The sequence below is a fragment of the Physella acuta genome, unplaced genomic scaffold (genome assembly GCF_028476545.2).
Source record: "Physella acuta isolate Inbredline_101_S28 unplaced genomic scaffold, ASM2847654v3 ptg000533l, whole genome shotgun sequence".
In the NCBI taxonomy this organism is placed as follows: domain Eukaryota; kingdom Metazoa; phylum Mollusca; class Gastropoda; family Physidae; genus Physella; species Physella acuta.
Window position 1 is genome coordinate 254341 of NW_026732052.1, and position 18863 is coordinate 273203.

At 34.2% G+C, this 18863-nt stretch overlaps 2 protein-coding genes across 8 annotated transcripts; one reads left to right on the top strand and one right to left on the bottom strand.

Annotated features, from left to right (window-relative positions):
* Positions 1 to 3943: 3943 nt before the first annotated feature.
* LOC131945259 (tyrosyl-DNA phosphodiesterase 1) lies at positions 3944 to 15433 on the bottom strand. Of its 7 annotated transcripts, none has more exons than XM_059306328.1 (16): positions 15253 to 15433; positions 10751 to 10943; positions 10027 to 10146; positions 9696 to 9869; positions 9275 to 9374; positions 8930 to 9026; positions 8739 to 8773; positions 8539 to 8631; positions 8099 to 8263; positions 6912 to 6990; positions 6618 to 6800; positions 6353 to 6468; positions 6046 to 6153; positions 5427 to 5529; positions 4909 to 5020; positions 3944 to 4389 (listed from the first exon to the last, which is right to left on the bottom strand). In XM_059306328.1, the coding sequence occupies exons 1-16, from the start codon at positions 15292 to 15294 to the stop codon at positions 4313 to 4315; spliced, it is 1797 nt and encodes a 598-aa protein (XP_059162311.1). In that variant the 5' UTR covers positions 15295 to 15433; the 3' UTR covers positions 3944 to 4312. The 7 variants fall into 7 exon arrangements, with proteins under 7 accessions (XP_059162311.1, XP_059162310.1, XP_059162308.1 ...); XM_059306327.1 differs by having other exon boundaries at positions 3945 to 4389; positions 9696 to 9864; positions 10022 to 10173; XM_059306325.1 differs by having other exon boundaries at positions 3954 to 4389; positions 10027 to 10173; positions 15253 to 15432.
* Positions 15434 to 16703: 1270 nt separating this feature from the next.
* On the top strand, positions 16704 to 18844 carry LOC131945262 (B9 domain-containing protein 2-like). The gene is made up of 4 exons (XM_059306345.1): positions 16704 to 16847; positions 17723 to 17810; positions 17899 to 18024; positions 18181 to 18844. The coding sequence occupies exons 2-4, from the start codon at positions 17723 to 17725 to the stop codon at positions 18492 to 18494; spliced, it is 528 nt and encodes a 175-aa protein (XP_059162328.1). The 5' UTR covers positions 16704 to 16847; the 3' UTR covers positions 18495 to 18844.
* Positions 18845 to 18863: the final 19 nt, after the last annotated feature.

An 18863-nucleotide genomic window follows, 5' to 3' on the forward strand; every position in this document is an offset into this window, starting at 1 on the left:
ACCACTTAACTCTTTTCTCATATCACATGTTTTATTTATTTTACCGGGTTTTTTAAAATTGTTTTTTTTTCTTTTATTATCTGGGCCTTGTTCTGGAGTTACATCCCCTCAACAGAGTTACCATTAAATCAGGTTAGCTCTACTTCTCCTCTCCTACAGACGTATCTCTAAAAAAAATTCATAAAAAACGTTTTAATAACAAGCTTTTATGTAATGATGCACTAAAAAGTAGAAAATAAATTATAGACTACTATTTAAATAACTATAAAGAAAAGCGTGGGTCACTTTAGTATCTATTGGATACCTTTACTAATGTTAAGGAAGACACCCACGCTTTTCTTTATAGTTATTTAAATAGTAGTCTATAATTTATTTTCTACTTTTTAGTGCATCATTACATAAAAGCTTGTTATTAAAACGTTTTTTATGAATTTTTTTTCAGTACTTTACATGTTTTATTTACAATAGAGTTACATGACTAAAAACCATTGCGCGCCTACTGAACATCACGTTCAGTAGGCGCGCAATGGTTTTTGAACGCAGCCATTACGTGGTCGTGATGGCGCAGCTATTGATGACGCGTGTGGTGTGGTTGGCTAGACATGCCTACTAATTCGGTCCAAATTTTAATTAATTCATAAAAAACCAATTAGGCATCCAATTAAGTCAAATTAAGTTTCAGATTGCATTGTCTTCATGTCTTGACCCACGTGCCAAGTGTGAATCGTATCGGTCAAGTAGAAGTTTCCGAATTTTCACTCCTGCGTTTCCATCTAGACAGACTGTCGACAGACTGTCGACAGAGGAAGTGAGTTAAATAAAAGCTTGTAAAAAAAGTACTGATTTTTTTTTTTACTTCGTGTGAACCTGTCTTAAGTAGAAAACCAAATGTGATATATTACTACAATCCAACCACCTAATACAAATCCCACAAACACAATTACAGCCTAATCCATTGTTTAAGTCTCTCACAATCTCCGACCAAAGCTTATCGCCAATTATGCCTTGGCATTTGCTGAATCCACAAAACAAAGTGGCTTAAAGAATGGGTTTCACTGCCGTCAAGGGATTAAAGTGGCTAGATTTGGTTAAATCGGTAAATCAAATGTACGTGGCACGTTTTGACGAAAGATAGCGGTCGCCAATTACCCAGATTTCCATTCGTAATTATCTGTGCCCGAATCACCACTTATCTTAATTAAAGACGTTGTTATTTTTAACAACACATGCTTATTATTTTTTGAAATTTTCAAAAATATTTCCTGATACAAAAGTAGTACAATAAAATTAAAATGATCGAGTGTGTGTGTGGGGGGGGGGGGGGGTAATTGCGTGAGTGTGAAGGCAATAAACTTGATAATGATTGATAGTGACATCGTAATTACGATTACCAAGGGAGATAATTTAGCCGTTTTTTTTTCTTAGATCAACCAAAGATTTCGAAAATATTTAAACCAATTTTATTTTGTTTATGTGGCATATTTGTGTATCTTCCCAGTTTCGGGTAAAAAAAAGTACATTGTACTTAATCGTAAACATTCAAACAAAACAACTACAGCTTGTGTACACCATTAAAACATGGAACTTCTTTTGAGATTTAACATGTTGACACTTTATTTATCAATGTTCATTTCAGGGCGCATCACTTCGTAGTAAATCTCGAATATCAAAAAATCTCAACTGCTGCTATAACGATTGATAAACACACACACACTCATTTCCGATAAACAAAAAAAAAAAAAAACAAAAAAAAAAAAAAAAAAAAAAAAGAAACTTAGAATTATTTCTCTTATAGTCGATCTATAACTAGCCGTGGTTACTAGTCTGTTTTAGTATTCTGTTCTTTGTCTAGTAGTGTTAGCTTTGTCTAGTAGTGTTAGTTAAGTGTGATTGCTTTGTTTGTTGTGGCTGTTTGATTGATGGTTTTAATATTTTTGCAAGTGTTTGCTTTGCTTTATGTAATAATACACAATCTAAATAAATGTCAATAAGTCGATAATGAAAAATGTAATTCTAAAGCGAACATGCAAGGCAAACTGACGCTGTAAATTACATGTCTGAGGCGAAAAAAAAGAAGAAAAAAATAATTATGCGATCAGAGGCGTAGCGGGGGGGGGAGAGGGGGGGTGCGGACCGCACCGGGTGACACCAAGGCAAAAAATAGCAAAATAATAGAGAAAAATGATAATTCCACTTAATTAAGTGATTAATTCTAGTGTTAAATAGTTTTTTAAGAGGTGCAAAAAGTTTGAGGGGGTGGGGGATGCAAATCGAAAATTGAACGTTTGTCCCCGGGAAGGGTCGCTACGCCTCTAGGGGGGGGGTGACACCATTATGTGCTGCACCGGGTTACACCCGACATCGCTACGCCACTGTATGCGATTATTACTTTTATGATTCCAAAATCTATAGCGATGACTGACTGACTGACTGACGGACGGACTGACACACTACCAGCAGCGTTATATTATAGATTATAGATTATAGATAAATATATATATATATATATATATATATATATATATATATATATATATATATATATATATATATATATATATTAGGTATGTAGTTACCATGTGGGTAATGACAGTAGGTAGTATCATGCGGGAATAAAGAGATGGGTTTAATTTATAGAGAACTATTGGAGCCATAGCACAGAGACTGGTCAGTATACTTGACCGTCACATTTGCTAAGTGAGTCTGATATGGTCAGCTACACTTGAGAGGTAAATACAATGATTTCAAGAAAAGTGAGCCCATCTATAAATGAGTGAAGTACTCACCTGACAATGTTGCCCGCGTCAAAGACAATGCTGAAGCCGGTGACGTGAAGTGTTAGAGACGTATCTGACCAGACACTGACCATGGCAACATTGACACAGATCCAACACAGGATAGCATGCATGACCACAGCACTCTTCTAGCATGACAGTCTTGCTTGGCCAGTAGCGTAGCGAGGGGGGGGGGGGGGCTGGGGGGGACATATGTCCCCGGGCGCCGACCTTAGGGGGCGCCAAAATGGGTTGGAAAAATAAATTGAAAGGTTGAGGGGGGTGCAAATCAAAAGTTTGAGGGGGGGGGGGGTGCAAATGGAAATCTCGAGGGGGGTTGCAAATCGAAATCTTGACGGGGGGGGGTGCAAATCGAAAGCTTGTAAAAAGCATTGTTCGATCAAGAGATCTCTTACATATTTTAGCTGTCAATGCTTTTGGCAAGTATATTCTTATTTTCAATGCATTTAAAAGCTTATTATTCTAAAGGTTATATCTGTTTATTGTTCACTTTTTGATAATTTGTTCTCAGTGAAGTTCACACAGCATAGACTACGACTAAAAACATTTGCGTTTAACCCCAATCAGTACCTTGCTATTTCTAAAAGTCAATTACCGCCCCTTCTTATGTAGTCGACGCTCAGGCCCAAAATAACTCAAAGACAAACTGATGAAGCGATCACTAGTATTTAATCTTACTATCTCCTCCCTAAATTTAGTAGTATTTAAATTAAGTTTACAATGACTACTCCATTTACATTAAAAATCATCATCATTGGAGACCAACGTATCTGGAAAGTTGGTATGAAATCGGTGGATTAGAAGTGGTTCAAAATTGAGTTACAAAATTGGCCTCATGTCTCTAACAAAATTCATAACAAACAGAGATGTGAACTAAATAATGCTTTTATTTAATCTACCAACGCCTAGTAATGCCTACAAGGTGAGATTCTAATTTTGTCATCCTATACACTTTACCACATTTTCTTCTGCATCATTTAATGTAGATGTGCTCATTTAATACCTGTTGTAGCTATAATCTTATGGTAATGATTGCCTTATTTTAGTCAATACACTTTTTAACTTTAATTTTTAACATTAGAATTAGACAATTACAATCAGAGCAAACAAATATTGTATGAGTATGTTGTTTAACATTTTATTGCACATTTTCATGTTTATTATAGATTACATAGTTAGGCCAAAAGAGATGTGTTAGTTTTAACAAAGTTATTAACTTTTTAAATAATTTGTAAATGAATTTTAAAAATTTGGAAGACAATTCTTAAACAAAAATAAAAATGTATAAACAGCTTCAGATCTGTTAGTTACTACAACTCATATGTGATGTAGTACAGTCACAGCACATGGAAAGTGAAGGTGGACACTAAATACTTTTAATGGTATCTGCCATTGATGTCAAAATGGATGGACAGCACAAAGATGCCTGGCATATGGCATTACAGTGTCATCATTCAGAATATTTAGTTTGACATGTAGTATACATCATAATGTCAAGGGTATCTGACATATGGGTGTTAAAGTGGTGGACACCACATAGTACCGAAGGTGTCAGGTATGTCCATACAAGGCACATCTATAAACCAAGGACGATCTGAAATAAAAACATATTGAACTAGAACCGTAATTTCTCTTTCACTTCTTTCTTTAAAGCTAATGAAAATTGGTATTTAAACAAAATTGTTAAAAATGCTTTTTTTTAATGTGTACATTAACACTGTTAAGCTCTAAATGGACACAAAAATATGAGCTCTGATATAGTAAATAATTCTATCATCAACTGGAAGTCTTCATTTTCCAGCTTGGGCCACAGTGATTATATTATACCCAGAGATTGCAAGATTATTGCAGTCTAGTTAAATCCTAGACCAGGGGTCTCCAAACTTTTCAATCCGAGGGCCGCATTACCCATCAAATTTGAGTTCGGGGGCCAATTTCTTCCAGGCCTGTCTTTGATTTTTCTGGGCAAAGTTCCTCAGCCATCAGAAACAGACGATTTTTCCTTGGACAAAAAGATCTCCGCGGGCCGGATGAGAGGACTTCGCGGGCCGTAGTTTGGAGACCCCTGTCCTAGACTATTCTCATATGAGAACACATACAACTAGCAACTAACCTCCTTTAACATATGTTTTAGGTGGCAGGTCATAAGGCAGGGGAAATATTGGCTTATCAGACTGAGAGACATCATCTGCCAAGCTGCTCAAAGGGAAGGAATTCTTGCAACCCTGATGTCATGAGGAAAATATTGTTGTACACAGTTATAGCATGAATAAAAAATTACTTAAAGCAATATTATGTTTAACAGTAAAATAAAAATTGTTGATACGTTAATTTTAAAGGATGCAAATATATTATAATAACATAATACTTAATGTAGAAAATGACTTCTGACATAAAGTTAAGGATTACCCCTCCAATAAGTGTAGTCAAACATATCTGTGTGAGATATTTACAAGCGTGTAATTTAATTAAATTTTTGTACTTTTGTATGCAGAGTTTTGTGTTTGTATATTTTAATATTTTAAAATGCGCACATTTATACTGCATTTAGACAAAACCTAAGGCGTAGATAAGAATCTAGTTTAAAAAAATAAATAAAACCTCATTATTCAAGAGCATGTAACAACTCACAAAATACTGAGGCAGGAATAAAACACCCAGCTCATAAGACCTGATCATCAGCTGGCTCTTGTCCTTCTCCAAAACACCCCAGGCTGCTTTTGATAAGTTTGCACTGCAGAATAATTCAATATGTTTTTAACCTCATTAAATGTTCACTGTCACCATAGCATTGATTCAATTTTTTTCAATAATATGGTTGTAAAGAACAGGATTTTACTACAACATTGTCAAATTATGTTCCTGTCTAATTAAAAATGTGGGCCCATCAGAAAAGTAACAGGAAATAAATCAATACTTGCAAGTTATGATTACTAGCAAAAATATTTAGCTGGAAATACAAATGTGATATTCACAATTATATTTTTAAAGAACCTAGACTTCACAAATCAATTTTTTTTTAATGGAATAATTAAGAGGACAATCTTAGCTCAGTACACTTGCTAATGATAGATTGTAATAATTAAGATTGTCTTAAGTCAGTGTGCCTGCTAATGACAGATTGTAATTAAGATTGTCTTAAGTCAGTGTACCTGCTAATGACAGATTGTAATTAAGATTGTCTTAAGTCAGTGTACCTGCTAATGAAAGATTGTAATAAATTAATTAAGACTGTCTTAAGTCAGTGTACCTGCTGACAAGGAACCAGGCCGCCTGTGATCCATCAGGAGAGTGACGTGTGTATGTCTTGATGTGAGGTACTGCCTTAGATCTGCCTCGGCCTTCAGACACCCACTGGCTAAAATAAAAACATGGATCCCTTGGGTAAGAAGTGTTGTATAAATTCATAAATGTGTTTTGTAGGATTTTCCCAATGCCAAATCATCAATTTTTATTTTATAATTAACGATTATAAAAATTCCTGTTTAATAAATGATATTTATGATAACTGAATATATCCATTATTGTCTAAGCTAGTGAATAGAATAAAACAGTACCAGAAGAGTTGAGTCAGCCATGGTTGTTTAGAAGCAGTTTTGATACTGTATGGGACACACCCTCCACCATTATAACCCTCTAGACTCAGTCGAATGTTGTCTTTTGATGGAAATATCTAAACGTGTTGAAAATACATGCAATTCATTACAAGTTTTGAACCTAATCACTCAGAGCAGTATTCACTGATGCATAAAACAGCATTAAAAATTCACTCGGCATCTACTTATAAAAATCTGTTTATCAAAGAAGAAAAAATTGACCAACCAAATTAAGTTTTGATGCAGGCAAAGATAAAGATTCTTGTTTTCTACAAGTGGAGATAGACTGTCCCCATTCATTCAGCAGCCACGCTTCTTTATTAGCACCCAAGGACCCAATACTAGAAAACTGTCCAATTAAAGGCCAGTTTTGAACTAATCCAGCTTCAGGGCCTCTTTCTGACAATACCTATATGAATAATTTAGTGGATAAAAATAGAAATTAGCATTGCGGTTTTTTTCACAAATATAATGAGTTAAATATTAAATGAAAATTTGTCACTTATTTAATCTACACTACCTTTTTTAACTTGAGGTGACCCCATAGATGTTTATTGTTCAAAGTATGCCTGCCTGGGACGGAGCCTATGAGATGAACTCTTAAAAAAAGAAATAAAAGAGAACAATTTTAAAAAATGTAACCATCATGTTTAAACATGCTCTAAAATATATACTGTACAGGAAAGGGAATTTATAAACCTTCAAAATAACAAGCATGAGTGACCATTTAAATTCCTGTTCTTTGTTATCCTTTCAAAATCTAAAAAACGAGAAAAATGGCCCGTTGAGGAAGGATACAACGGGCGCTAGGTTGATAGTGCTGTCTCTTTTCTCTAAACTAAAACCAACCCCCCCCCCCCCTACACACACCCCAAAACATGTCTACTGTCCCATTCAACGAAATATAATTATATACTTTTTCCAGTGTCAGTCCCCTCCCCGAAAATTCTACCCCCGCCCCCGAAAATTTCAAGTACCCCAACCCCTCTCCGGGGAGGAAAAAGTCTGAAAGAAACACTGGTCACATTTGTAGATCATACAAACTAAAGGAAGAACCTGGGCGGGGCTTTGCCCCTACCGGAAGAGATGCATGAAAAAAACTGTGCACGCTAAACACTTTTTTTAGATTAGAAAAAGTTCCTCCCTCCGGGGAGGAAAAAGTCTGAAAGAAACACTGGTGTCGCGCTTAGCCACTACCCAAAGAATTGCATGAAAGAAACTCTGCACGCAAACCACTTTTTAGATTAGACACATGAATTAGGCTGTAATTTTATTATAGAGTATCGATGACGACATTTCTTTTGAGTTGGGGGGGGGTCGGTTTAGACATTTTTACGCGGGGGATAGGCTTCGCCCCTACCCGAAGAATTGTATGAAAGAAACTCTTCACACAAACCACTTTTAAGATAAGACAAAATTGGCTTTTTAATTCAATGTTTACTCGAGAATCAATGACGTCATATTACTGTGTGCACTCTCCGGCTTGAGATTATTTTCTACTATATGCTCCAATGTGACGTCATGTTTCGTTTCCGTTTTACTGTGAAAGTTTTTATTTTGCTTGTGTTTTCTCTATAGCGTTCTTGTCAGATAGATAGATACACAGACAGATACATACACAGACAGCAAAACTATTAGTATAGATAATAAATCTAAAAAATAACTATTTTGAAATAATGAATGACAAAGCAAAAGCGTAAAACTTACTTTGTTGAACTCATGTCATGAGCTTTTATATGTTGTTCCCAGGGTGCAAGTTTGGGTGATCTGTATGCTGCCATATACTGCAAGAGATCAGCTTTAAAATTTGTAGGGGATTCCCCTCTATCTGTGCCAGGTTGGAGTGGAGGATACAACGGGCTGACCCAGATTCTGAAGACATTGTCACAAGAACATTTTTATTTCTATTCACAGAAAAGGATTTTAATAAAAGCCTAAAATATGTTTAATTTTCTGAGAAATTATTGACAATCTGTGAATTTGATTATTTTATTTAAATTGCCAGAATTCATACAAGATAAGGCCAAATTTTAATTGTCTTGGCAGTTAGAATGCTTTAATAAATGATCTTGTGTTCATATATAAAGTGTGAATCATTTATTAATAATTTTATTATTTATATAATGAAAAAATATCATAGGACATACCCTTGTGTTTTTTGGTGCCAGTCATTGGAAACCATGTTAGCTGTGTGTATCACCACTCTCAACCCAGAGTTATAAAGTAATAACATCATTTTTCTGAAGTGTATGGTTAAAAAAATGACACATTATTTACGTTTATTTTGGCTTAAATTAAATTTATTTAAAAAAGATAACAACAGATGAAATGGCAAAATAATTCTTACGTGTGATGTGTGCCATATGGAATATCTAATGTAGCCTGAAAGAAAAATACAAGGTTCTGAATATGATTGAATCAATAGAAAAGAAACTTTAATCAAGATTTGTTTACTATAGATGTGCACAACAACATATACACTAAACAAGAGATTTAGTAGTATTTGTTATTGAAGCAGTTGAAGTGACTAAAACTTACCCTGCACAGAGCAACATTTGAATATGGAGAAGCCGCTTCTTTCAGGTTGATCTCATCTCTACCTTGATCTCCATGAACAAGAAGAACTGGCTTTTTCCTGAAATCAAGGCCAGAAATTTATCAATTTTTTTTTAATCAATTAAAATGAACATAGTTTTGTTATTCTGTTATTACTCATTTTACCAAAAAAGTAATATTACACAAGCTTAAATTAAAACAGCATCCAAAGCCATCTGAAGAAATTTTTGAGGCAAATTTATTATAAAATGCATGAAGATCATGTAAGTGTAAAATACATTTGCAAGTGAATTTGAATATTAAGGATTAATATAAAAAAGAACAAACCTGAATGGTTCAGGATACTGATGAATCAGCCATGGAATATCAAACATGAAATTGAAATGACATGAGGCAGCAAGTTGCCCCATAGATTCAGACAAAATATCTAAAACAGAAAGACAAAACAATTAATTTATAATTAATTGTTTTTCTTAAATTGTTATCACATGGTTATCAGCTAACACTAAATGAACATATATTATAAATAGTATATATGTCCTGCATCATTAAACGACATGGACATAATGAATTACACAATAAAAAGTGTTCATAATAAATAATTTTGTCAAAAATACTCTACAAACAGATGCAGAAGTGATACGAAAGATAAAACTCCTGTGAATATTGCTAAATATAGAAAGAATACAGGTAGTTGATTTTTTTTAGTGTGTTTCTACTATATGATTTTTAAAATATACATTTTTACCTCTCAAATTAAATGCACCAGTTGAATTGTACTTGACTGGAATGTCTTTAACTTTAGTAAGAAAAAAACTGAAAGGTTGAAACTCCTGGTAAACATCAAGTGGAGATTTATTTTGCTTGGATGTTTTCTCTGGCATTGTGGTTTCTTTTTCTTTGTCCTCTAGTTTTCTCTTACCTATAATAATAGTAATTGAAACAGCTGTCTTTATTATGATATATTGTGTATACCTCAAAACTAAAATTGCCTATAAAAACTAATTGTACTTTTTAAAGCCATTTTACAGTGTTGTAAATATATACAACTTTTTAAACTAGGGTAAAGAAAACTGTACCCAAACTTTTAGGATGATAAAATTCTTCATAGTGTGAAGGGTTTTTTCTGTAGCACCTTACTCCATATTTACACACAGGTTTTGAAGTTTTTTCTTTCTCAGAATCATCTTCTTCTAAATCTGTATCAGCATCATATGGGTTAGTACCTTTTTAAAGAAAAATGACAAATAAATTGTTATTTTTAAAAATGTTAACATATAATTGCAAGAAAATTAATTATGTCATCAAAGGATGCCCATAAATGTTATCACAATTTTTGGAGGGGGGAGGGGTGGAGTGGAGGTTTGGACTTTTGTGTTGATGTGTGCTTAAGGGGAGGGAGGTTCAGAAAGTGTGACATCACACTTTTACATTTTTAAAACCGTTTTTTATTTATCATTTTTTAAATATTTTAATGTACATTGTAATGAAAACTATGCAATATTCTTCACCTGGAAACAGCTAAGGGCTTTAGCTATGTTTTTCTAAAATCTTTCAAAATACAAATGGGGGGGGGGGGGGGGAGACTGAAAAGTGATGTCATTTTTGTAATGATGAGTAATAAAATAATGACTGGAAGGAGAGAGTGAAAACCACTTTAAAAAGCATGATATCATTTAACAAGACCCCCTTTGTCATCTTCAAGTATAACCATTATGGTCTTTCATTTATTTTAAGTCTTTTCAGTATCTGCCTTCAATCAGACCCAACAATTTCCATCCATCAAAATATGTTCATACTTACTATGCAAAGATTTTTGTGGTGAATGGCTTGTGTCTAAAATGTTGCTTGAAAAAGTATCACTGCTGCTCTGAAACAAATCCCTTGAACTATTCAGTTTAAAACTGTCATCAGTTACAGAATCAGATTCATCAGAATCTGATAGTGTGTGCTTATTGTGGGCCATGCTCAGGTATTCAGCCGCTTCTCTGTCAAACTGAAAAATAAATATGTAGCAAATGATAGACGCATATTAAAATATTGAATGATAATTTTTCTGAACAACTTCCTTAAGAACTTATAACTGATATTTTTATTAATATTAGCCTATAAGCCTACTTAAGCATTAGGGGACGATCTGTCCGGGATTCAAAGGGTCGATTCTAAATATCATCCAAAATAATATATTTATATATATTTATAATTTATAAGTTTAGGGCCTATAATTTATAATAAAAATAAAATATTTATTTAACTTTAACTATTTACTTATTTAACTCAATGATTCAGAGAACTGGAGGGTTACCAGAACAATTACAGGCTTATCTAAAATATAACTTATAACTCTGGTGGTAGTATGTCAGTCAGTCATCGCTGTAGATTTTGGAAACGTGGAAGTCTCTCCCTGTGCGCGGACGGTCAGATAGACATGTTGTTCGGCGGTGGTTTAGATGACAATGCGAGTTCGTGTAGGAGAGACGTATGGGCGGAAGTTCGTGAGACTCTATTTTTTACTGTAATTTAATTTTCTTAAATATCCAAATTCACATCAAAGTGCTGCAGCGTGCAGCGCGGTACCGCGCTGGAGGAATATTTGCCCCAATGCGGAGACCCGATCCATGCGCAGCGCATTGCCCTGAGGTAATATCCATATCCAAACCGTTGTGAAGCACAGGTATAAGCTACCCAGAATATTCATCCCAATGCGGGCATCCGCACCCGCGCTCAGTGAGGTAAACTCAGAGGTAATATCTATAACCACATCGTGGCGAAGCACGGGTATAAGCTAGTTTTATAATAATAATAATAATAATAATAATATTAGTATTTTTAAAAATTATTATAGTATTAATATAAATTAATAGGCCTAATAATTAGTTATTAATTAATTATTATAATTAGGCTAGGCCGGTAAACTATCGTTTTGGGTACGTAAAATCGCCCACGACTAGTAATGTGAAAAACAGGTGACTCCTTAAATTTTAATAATTATTTCTCATTTTGAGGAGGATTTATGTTTAGAAAAATACAAAAATGTTTCCTTATTTCATTTATGTAGGCCTACATGTTTTTAAACAATTGAATTAAAAATGTTCAGTAATAGATGAAGACTAGCGATGTTTCCAACAGATGCAACCATGCTCATGTACTATAGCAGCCATCTTGTCTAAGTTTTGTCTGTAAAGTGTAAACTTATAGCGCGAGATTCAGGGGGAAGCCACTCTATTTTACAAACGGCTGCTGTTTATGTATGTAGCAAATCTTACTCGCAAACACTGATGTTTAAAGTTAATTTCTGACTCATATTGATATATATATTAAAATATATTTAGTCATTGATTTAGGTTTATTATTCATTCATCTGCAATATTTGACATAAATATAGATCTATCATAATATACTTCTATTAAAGCCTTGACAATGAGGTAACTTTTTCGTACATTAGAAGCCGCGGGCGATTTTACGTACCCAAAACGATAGATTACCTGCTACTGCTAGGGCGGCTAGGCCTACTATCTGAAAAAAAAAAAAATATAGTACTAGATCTAGTAGTTAGTATTTTATTTATAGCCTAGGCCTAGAGTAGATAGGCCTTCAGTATATAAAATATATGCCTAATAGATCTAGATTTAATATTTAACAGTATAACTATTATTTATTTAGTATAGAATTTCTATTAGTTTTTTCTGTCAAATGTCAATACTATCATTATGTTTAACAATATGTTTACTTTCGCGGTATACCATTCGAATCGTCCTTAGAGGATTTCATAGTGTCAGCCGCCAACCAATCAAACGCGCGCTTTCTCCGCGTTTTGGTTGGCGGCTGACGTCACGGTGACGTCACGCGACGCGTTTTTGGAGCTAAAAAGGGCCGAAAAAGCCATTTTTTTCTACGTGTAGTTCGGATTTTTTTACGTTTTTTAAAATGGGCCCGAAAATGACACTTTTTGAAACTGGACTTAGCCATTTTTTCAAACAAATTTTTCGAAAAAAGGCCGTTTAGGGTGATTTTTTGATGTAAACAACGGCCTAGGTCAACACGTGTCAAACCACGTGAAGGCACCCAATCGACGATTTCGGTCACGCATGAGTGGTTTTCATACGTTCTCGTGAACTAAATACCAGTTTCTTGACAACAAAATGGAAAACGACAATTTCGTGAAAATAACGACCCTAGAGGAATGGCTTTTGAATATTATTAAATAAAAATCGGTGTATTGGCTAATTGTGTTGATTCTAAAGTTGTCTATAATAAAGTATAAATAATTGACTAGAGTCTAGATCTAGTAGGGCATGCTGAAACAACGGCCTGAGGGCGCCGTGTAGTGTGTAGTTTCGCTAAATGTAAATTAATCAGCCCGGCCACATATCAATCGCAAACTGTTAAAATGGTTGAATGTGAAAAGCATACTACTTACAAATTACTTCTGAATATTCACATCACACAAAATAATCCCAAAGAAAGCACAAAATTAAATCCTTTAGAAAAGTATCACCATGAATTTTGAAAACCACAGTTTGTCAACCTTAACCAGCCATCTTTGGCTCGATCTAGAGGTCATTCTTTAGCCTACACATGTGTCTTGTCAACCAGTTTAGTTTCTGACCGTACACGACATTCAGATCAATAAAATACAACAAACTAACTGAATTCCAACATTATATCCATCTAATCCCAATATTGAAACAGAATTTGAAGCACAATGATCTAACGAATAAATCCAACTCTATGCGAGTTGTCGCAGCTTTAGTCCTGGATACAGCCGTAGTGTGTAGTCGTGTTGTGAGTAAATTTGCACGAGATACAACACCGACCTAGACCTTCCTGATGTGTATGGCCCCAAAGTTAAGTGCTGCGAGTAGGGGAGGGCAATTTAACACCAGAATAGTTTTTTTCAATAGTTCAGTAGTTCACGCATCCTAACGGGGTTGAAAGTGTAACTTTAAATTGAACTAGGTGAGAGGAGGAGGGTGAGGTCATTTAAACAACGGAGCTATATTTCTAGTAGAAGAATACGGGGAAATCATAGCTTGAAGTTTGAAGCCGGCATTTCATTTTTTTCCATTGTTATTGAGTACAGCCCTTTAATGCAAGACTAGGCTACTCATGAAATCTAAAAATGTAGTTGTGCTACCATGCAAAAGTAGCGTAATAGGTCTTGTTTATTTAAATGCAGATCCCGTTAGCCTAAAAATATTTGGATACACATTTTAGTTATATCGCAATGATTAATGTTATAATACAATGCATATATTCTGACAGTCCTTCAAGTTTTTGGACAATCCATAACTAGTATTTCAAATTTATAATGAGCGGTATGCACTCGATGTTTTAAGTGCTACATTCGGTAGCTGTAACTTTGTGCATGACAGCATCCCAATAGTTCACTGTAAATATAAACTGAGCTTGACGAGATTCCCATCGCCAAGCAATCGTATGATAGACCCAGCAAGCATCACTCGTTAAATTCGACCTTTGCTATTCCAGTCCTTGATTTTCATTACAGCCTTTAAACGCCTAGTTCTTGGTTTTAAAAAAAAAAGTGCCCCCCCCCCCTCCCCGCTTGCGCCGACGTCATCATAGGCCAATACCATGTTGCGATTTTTTTAACGGATATAACACACACCCCTCTCCCCCTCACAGCAAACGCCAACAACGTCACCGAAGGCCCAAGGCCAATAACACGCACCACGGTGGATTTTTTCTTCAATGAGTATATACCCTACCCACCCGCCGCCTTACAGCATACCGCATGTCTCTACGAACGGGAAGTTTAACTTTGAGTTCAAGAAGGGGAGAGGGTGGTATTCAAACAACGAAGGTGTTTCTTTATAGTACAAATACATAGTTAAAAAAATTATACTTACCGTAACTTACCTACTGCTATAGCATCATACATAATTTTATAAATTAGCTAATTAATTAATTAACTTATTAAATATATCTAATGATAATGAAGGGAGATAGTTTATTTTGGTTAAGGCACGACACACAACACTATGCGTGCGTGGTATGTGGCCTGACCGACCGACCGAAAGGAGATTGTTTATATTATTGTTTTGAGTTTATATTTAACTCAATGCAACGAGCCCGCCGGTTGGTTGAGGCCACACCGGGGGGACGATCTGTCCGGGATTCAAAGGGTCGATTCTAAATATCATCCATAATATTAATATTATTAATTAATAATATTATCTTATATGCCATGGCACAAATGATACGATATTTATTAGGCCTATTATTTATATACATGGGCCTAATCATTGTTTTTTTATATTATTAGATTATTTAGATTACATTACTTCATCTTGCAATTTCCGCGCTAGTTCTTCATCAGTAGACATTACATAAAAGTAGAAAGATACAGGTATAATTATGAATCGTCCTCCAACATAAATCTAAATCTAGTATTGGGCTAGCATAGATTTTGGCATTTAGACTGGACCGAGATCTAGATGAATTGTTAGCCGTGTTTTGTTTCGTTTTTTTTTTTATTTTTTTTTTTTATGTGATCTAGATCTAGACTTAGGGAAAACTAAATTTCCGCATCAAACAAAGACGCCAGATAGATAAAGATCTACATAACTTTGTAGAATATATATCAAATATGATTTGCAAAAAAATGTATAACGATTTGTTGAAATAATTAAAAAACTAGATTGAAATAAACAAAATATAGGGTACTAGAAATGTTTACCAACAATTAAAAAAGACATCATTTGACTGTAGCAAAATCAAGGTTTACAAAAGATCTGTTTAAGGCACTTTAAGGGGTCACGCTTTTTTGACGATTTTATCCCCCCCCCTCCCCTCCGTCACACATCGTCACAAAAAGCCAGACCCCGCTTAAAATGACGTCACACCTCAGCCTAGAATTTAGAATCAAAATTGCAGTTGAAAATTTTTTAAACATCGATATGTTTTCCAAAATCTTGTCTGAACTGTCAAAATAGAGTATTTTAATCAATTCCTAGTACAATTTATTAAAACAGTTTTCTAAAACGCGAAATAATGTCTAAAATTCGTTTTCTAACATTGCTTTTTTTATAATGCAAAAGTTTGCACCATCTGACCCCCCCCCCCCCCCTCCCCTCATCATACACACTGTCACCAAATTACGGATCACCCTCCCCTACGGGTGTGATGTCATTTATGGACGATCCCTAAACTAAATTTTAAAAACCTAAATTCTCTCAATTTATACAATCCATTCTTTTGAAAGTGAATAGTCTTTACAGATCATATTCCTATTCCCCTTCCCCCTATTTACTATTTAGTCTAAATAGTTATATTATATGTCTAAATTTTAGACATATCATATAACTAGTCCACACACACACACACAGACACTTTATGCAAAATGAAAGAGGCGATGCTTTTCTGAAGTTTATATTGTGATACTTTCAATAAATCATCGAAAATTAAAATATGTTTTTTTTTATTTAAATGACAATATTTTTATTTTGAAAAATAGAAAAGAAGCGCGAAAGTGCTAGATTTTCCTTTTTGTCCGAAAAAGGTAACAATCTTAATGGACAGAGAAATTGAAAACTGTTGGAATAAAAGAAAAATGAGTGCGCTAAAAAAGGAGTGTAGGCCTGTCCTAAGGTGGAGCACGTGCACACATTATATCTTTGTAAAATGATAATTTCTACACGATATCATAAATTGTATTATTTATTTAAACATTGTTTATGCAAGCATTTGCACGTTTTTATAATAAGCTGCACCGGGTTATAATAAAATACAATGTTGCTTTTTGTTGTCTACAGGTTTTTAGTATGCCCGTCATTGGCATAGTGAATACAACATGGCGGGTTGTTGACGGAAATCGTAATTTTGTTGAAGTCACTTCAATTCCTACCTTTTGAATAGAGTTTTTAGTCAAAGATTTCAAGTTTGTTCAAGTTTAATTTCAATACAAATCATATTATTTGTTTTAAAGTTTTCAGTTTTCGCTGGTTACTATATGGCTCATTCACTCTTTGCTTTCTGACTTTTTCCTTTCAAGCTGTGACATGCTTTTTTGCTGATTTTCGTCCTTAACCTACCTCAACTACTAAACCGAATAATGAATAAAGACTAACTAAGTCATTAAGATTAAGTAGAATACTAGTAGCAGTAGAATCTAGTGCTGGTAACCTTTCTTGCTTAGTTAAAAATTTGAAATTCAATTTTATCTTAATTATGTTATTTAGGCCTAATTTAACTATTTTAACTTGACATCATTGCAAAGTATTATTATAGGCTTGTCCATATTTAATAAAAGACCAACATAACATTGATGTGATGCTTAAACTGATTTCAGGCCTATATTAATTCACTTACTAAAATCTCTATGTAATTCATTCATTTAATGGCAAAAGTATATTGTGAAAAGGACCCCTTACAAAAATGAAACCAAAACCATTGCAGACTAACTATTTGTTTGGGGTCAGAGGTCATTTTTGTTGTGTTGTTAAAGTGACAAAACTATAATATACAGATGATTGAGGATACTGGAGTCTGATACAGACTCTTCTGAAAATAGGTGTTGGGTTCTTAGTAGTATTGTAAGCTCAACTAGGCTTATACCTTTGGGGTAGGTCTGGGGTTGGGTTTAGGGATAGGGTTAGCATTGAGATTAGCAAGCCATATGTGTAGTTAGTAACTATCAGTCACACAACACCGCTTTTTTAGAAGATTCTATTATCAGACACTGGTATAAAAAAATACACAGCTAACTGCAATATTTGGTAGCTCACTCTTACATTTTTTTTTTATATTTATAAGATGGCAGAAGTTCATGTGATAGGACAGATAATTGGAGCATCAGGATTCCCAGATCATAGCTTATTTTGCAAATGGGGTATTCATTCAGGTAAGTTAAGTTAGCATAAGTAAATTTATATTGCTGTCGCCATTTTGCAAATGCACATATTCTTTACTCTTTTTTATTATTTTTTAAGGTGGTGGGTGGAAAATTCTTAGTGGGCTAAGAGAGGGTCAAACTCAAGTGGATAACCCACAAAGTCATGAAGCAGCTTATTTTGCTCACCCTATTGATATTCACTTTGCTACCAAAGGAATCCAAGGTAAGTTAAAAATAAAATGTAATACTCTTTAACTAAAATTGTTAGTAGGCCTATAAGTTAGTATTCTTTACCAAAAATTCCTTTTTACCTTAATTATTGATAATTTTTACATCCATAGCTGAAATTGTTAATTAATAAAAAAAATTCTCTCTCTAGGTTGGCCAAGACTTCATTTTCAAGTGTGGCATCAAGATGCTTTTGGTAGAAATGAACTCTATGGGTATGGATTTGTCCATCTTCCTACCTCACCTGGAACACATGAAATAGACTGCCCAACATGGCGACCAACTGGTACATTGATGGAGAGCGTATCACAGTTTTTTTTAGGTGGTGGCCCTCATCTTAAAAATCCTGATCTTATTTACAGTGGTGCAGATCGTTACAGGCTCCAAACCATTGCTATGGGAAAGATCCATTTGCGGATAGGGATTATATTAAGGAACTTTGACAAATTTGGCATTGAGTGTTAAAATGTGAAAACCCGGCAGTTGTATTAAGGATAAAAAGTGTATCATTTCCCTCCAGAAGTGTATTTATATTTTTTACTTAAAAATTTATTGTTATGCCTTAATGTGTACCACATTTTGAAATAACTTGTAAATATTATGTAAATTTAATGTTAATGCATTGTTTTAAATTGTTGTAGCATGTCATAATACACTAATCACTGTAGACAGTTATAAAATAATTTTGATTCTACATTCATTAGAAATAAATATTAAATTTTCGGTTGCTGAATTCATATTATTTCACATTTTGTCTATATTTCAATATCAGTTCACATCCCAAATAAAAAACAATCAAATTATTTTTGTTTAATTTCTTTATTCAAAAAAATA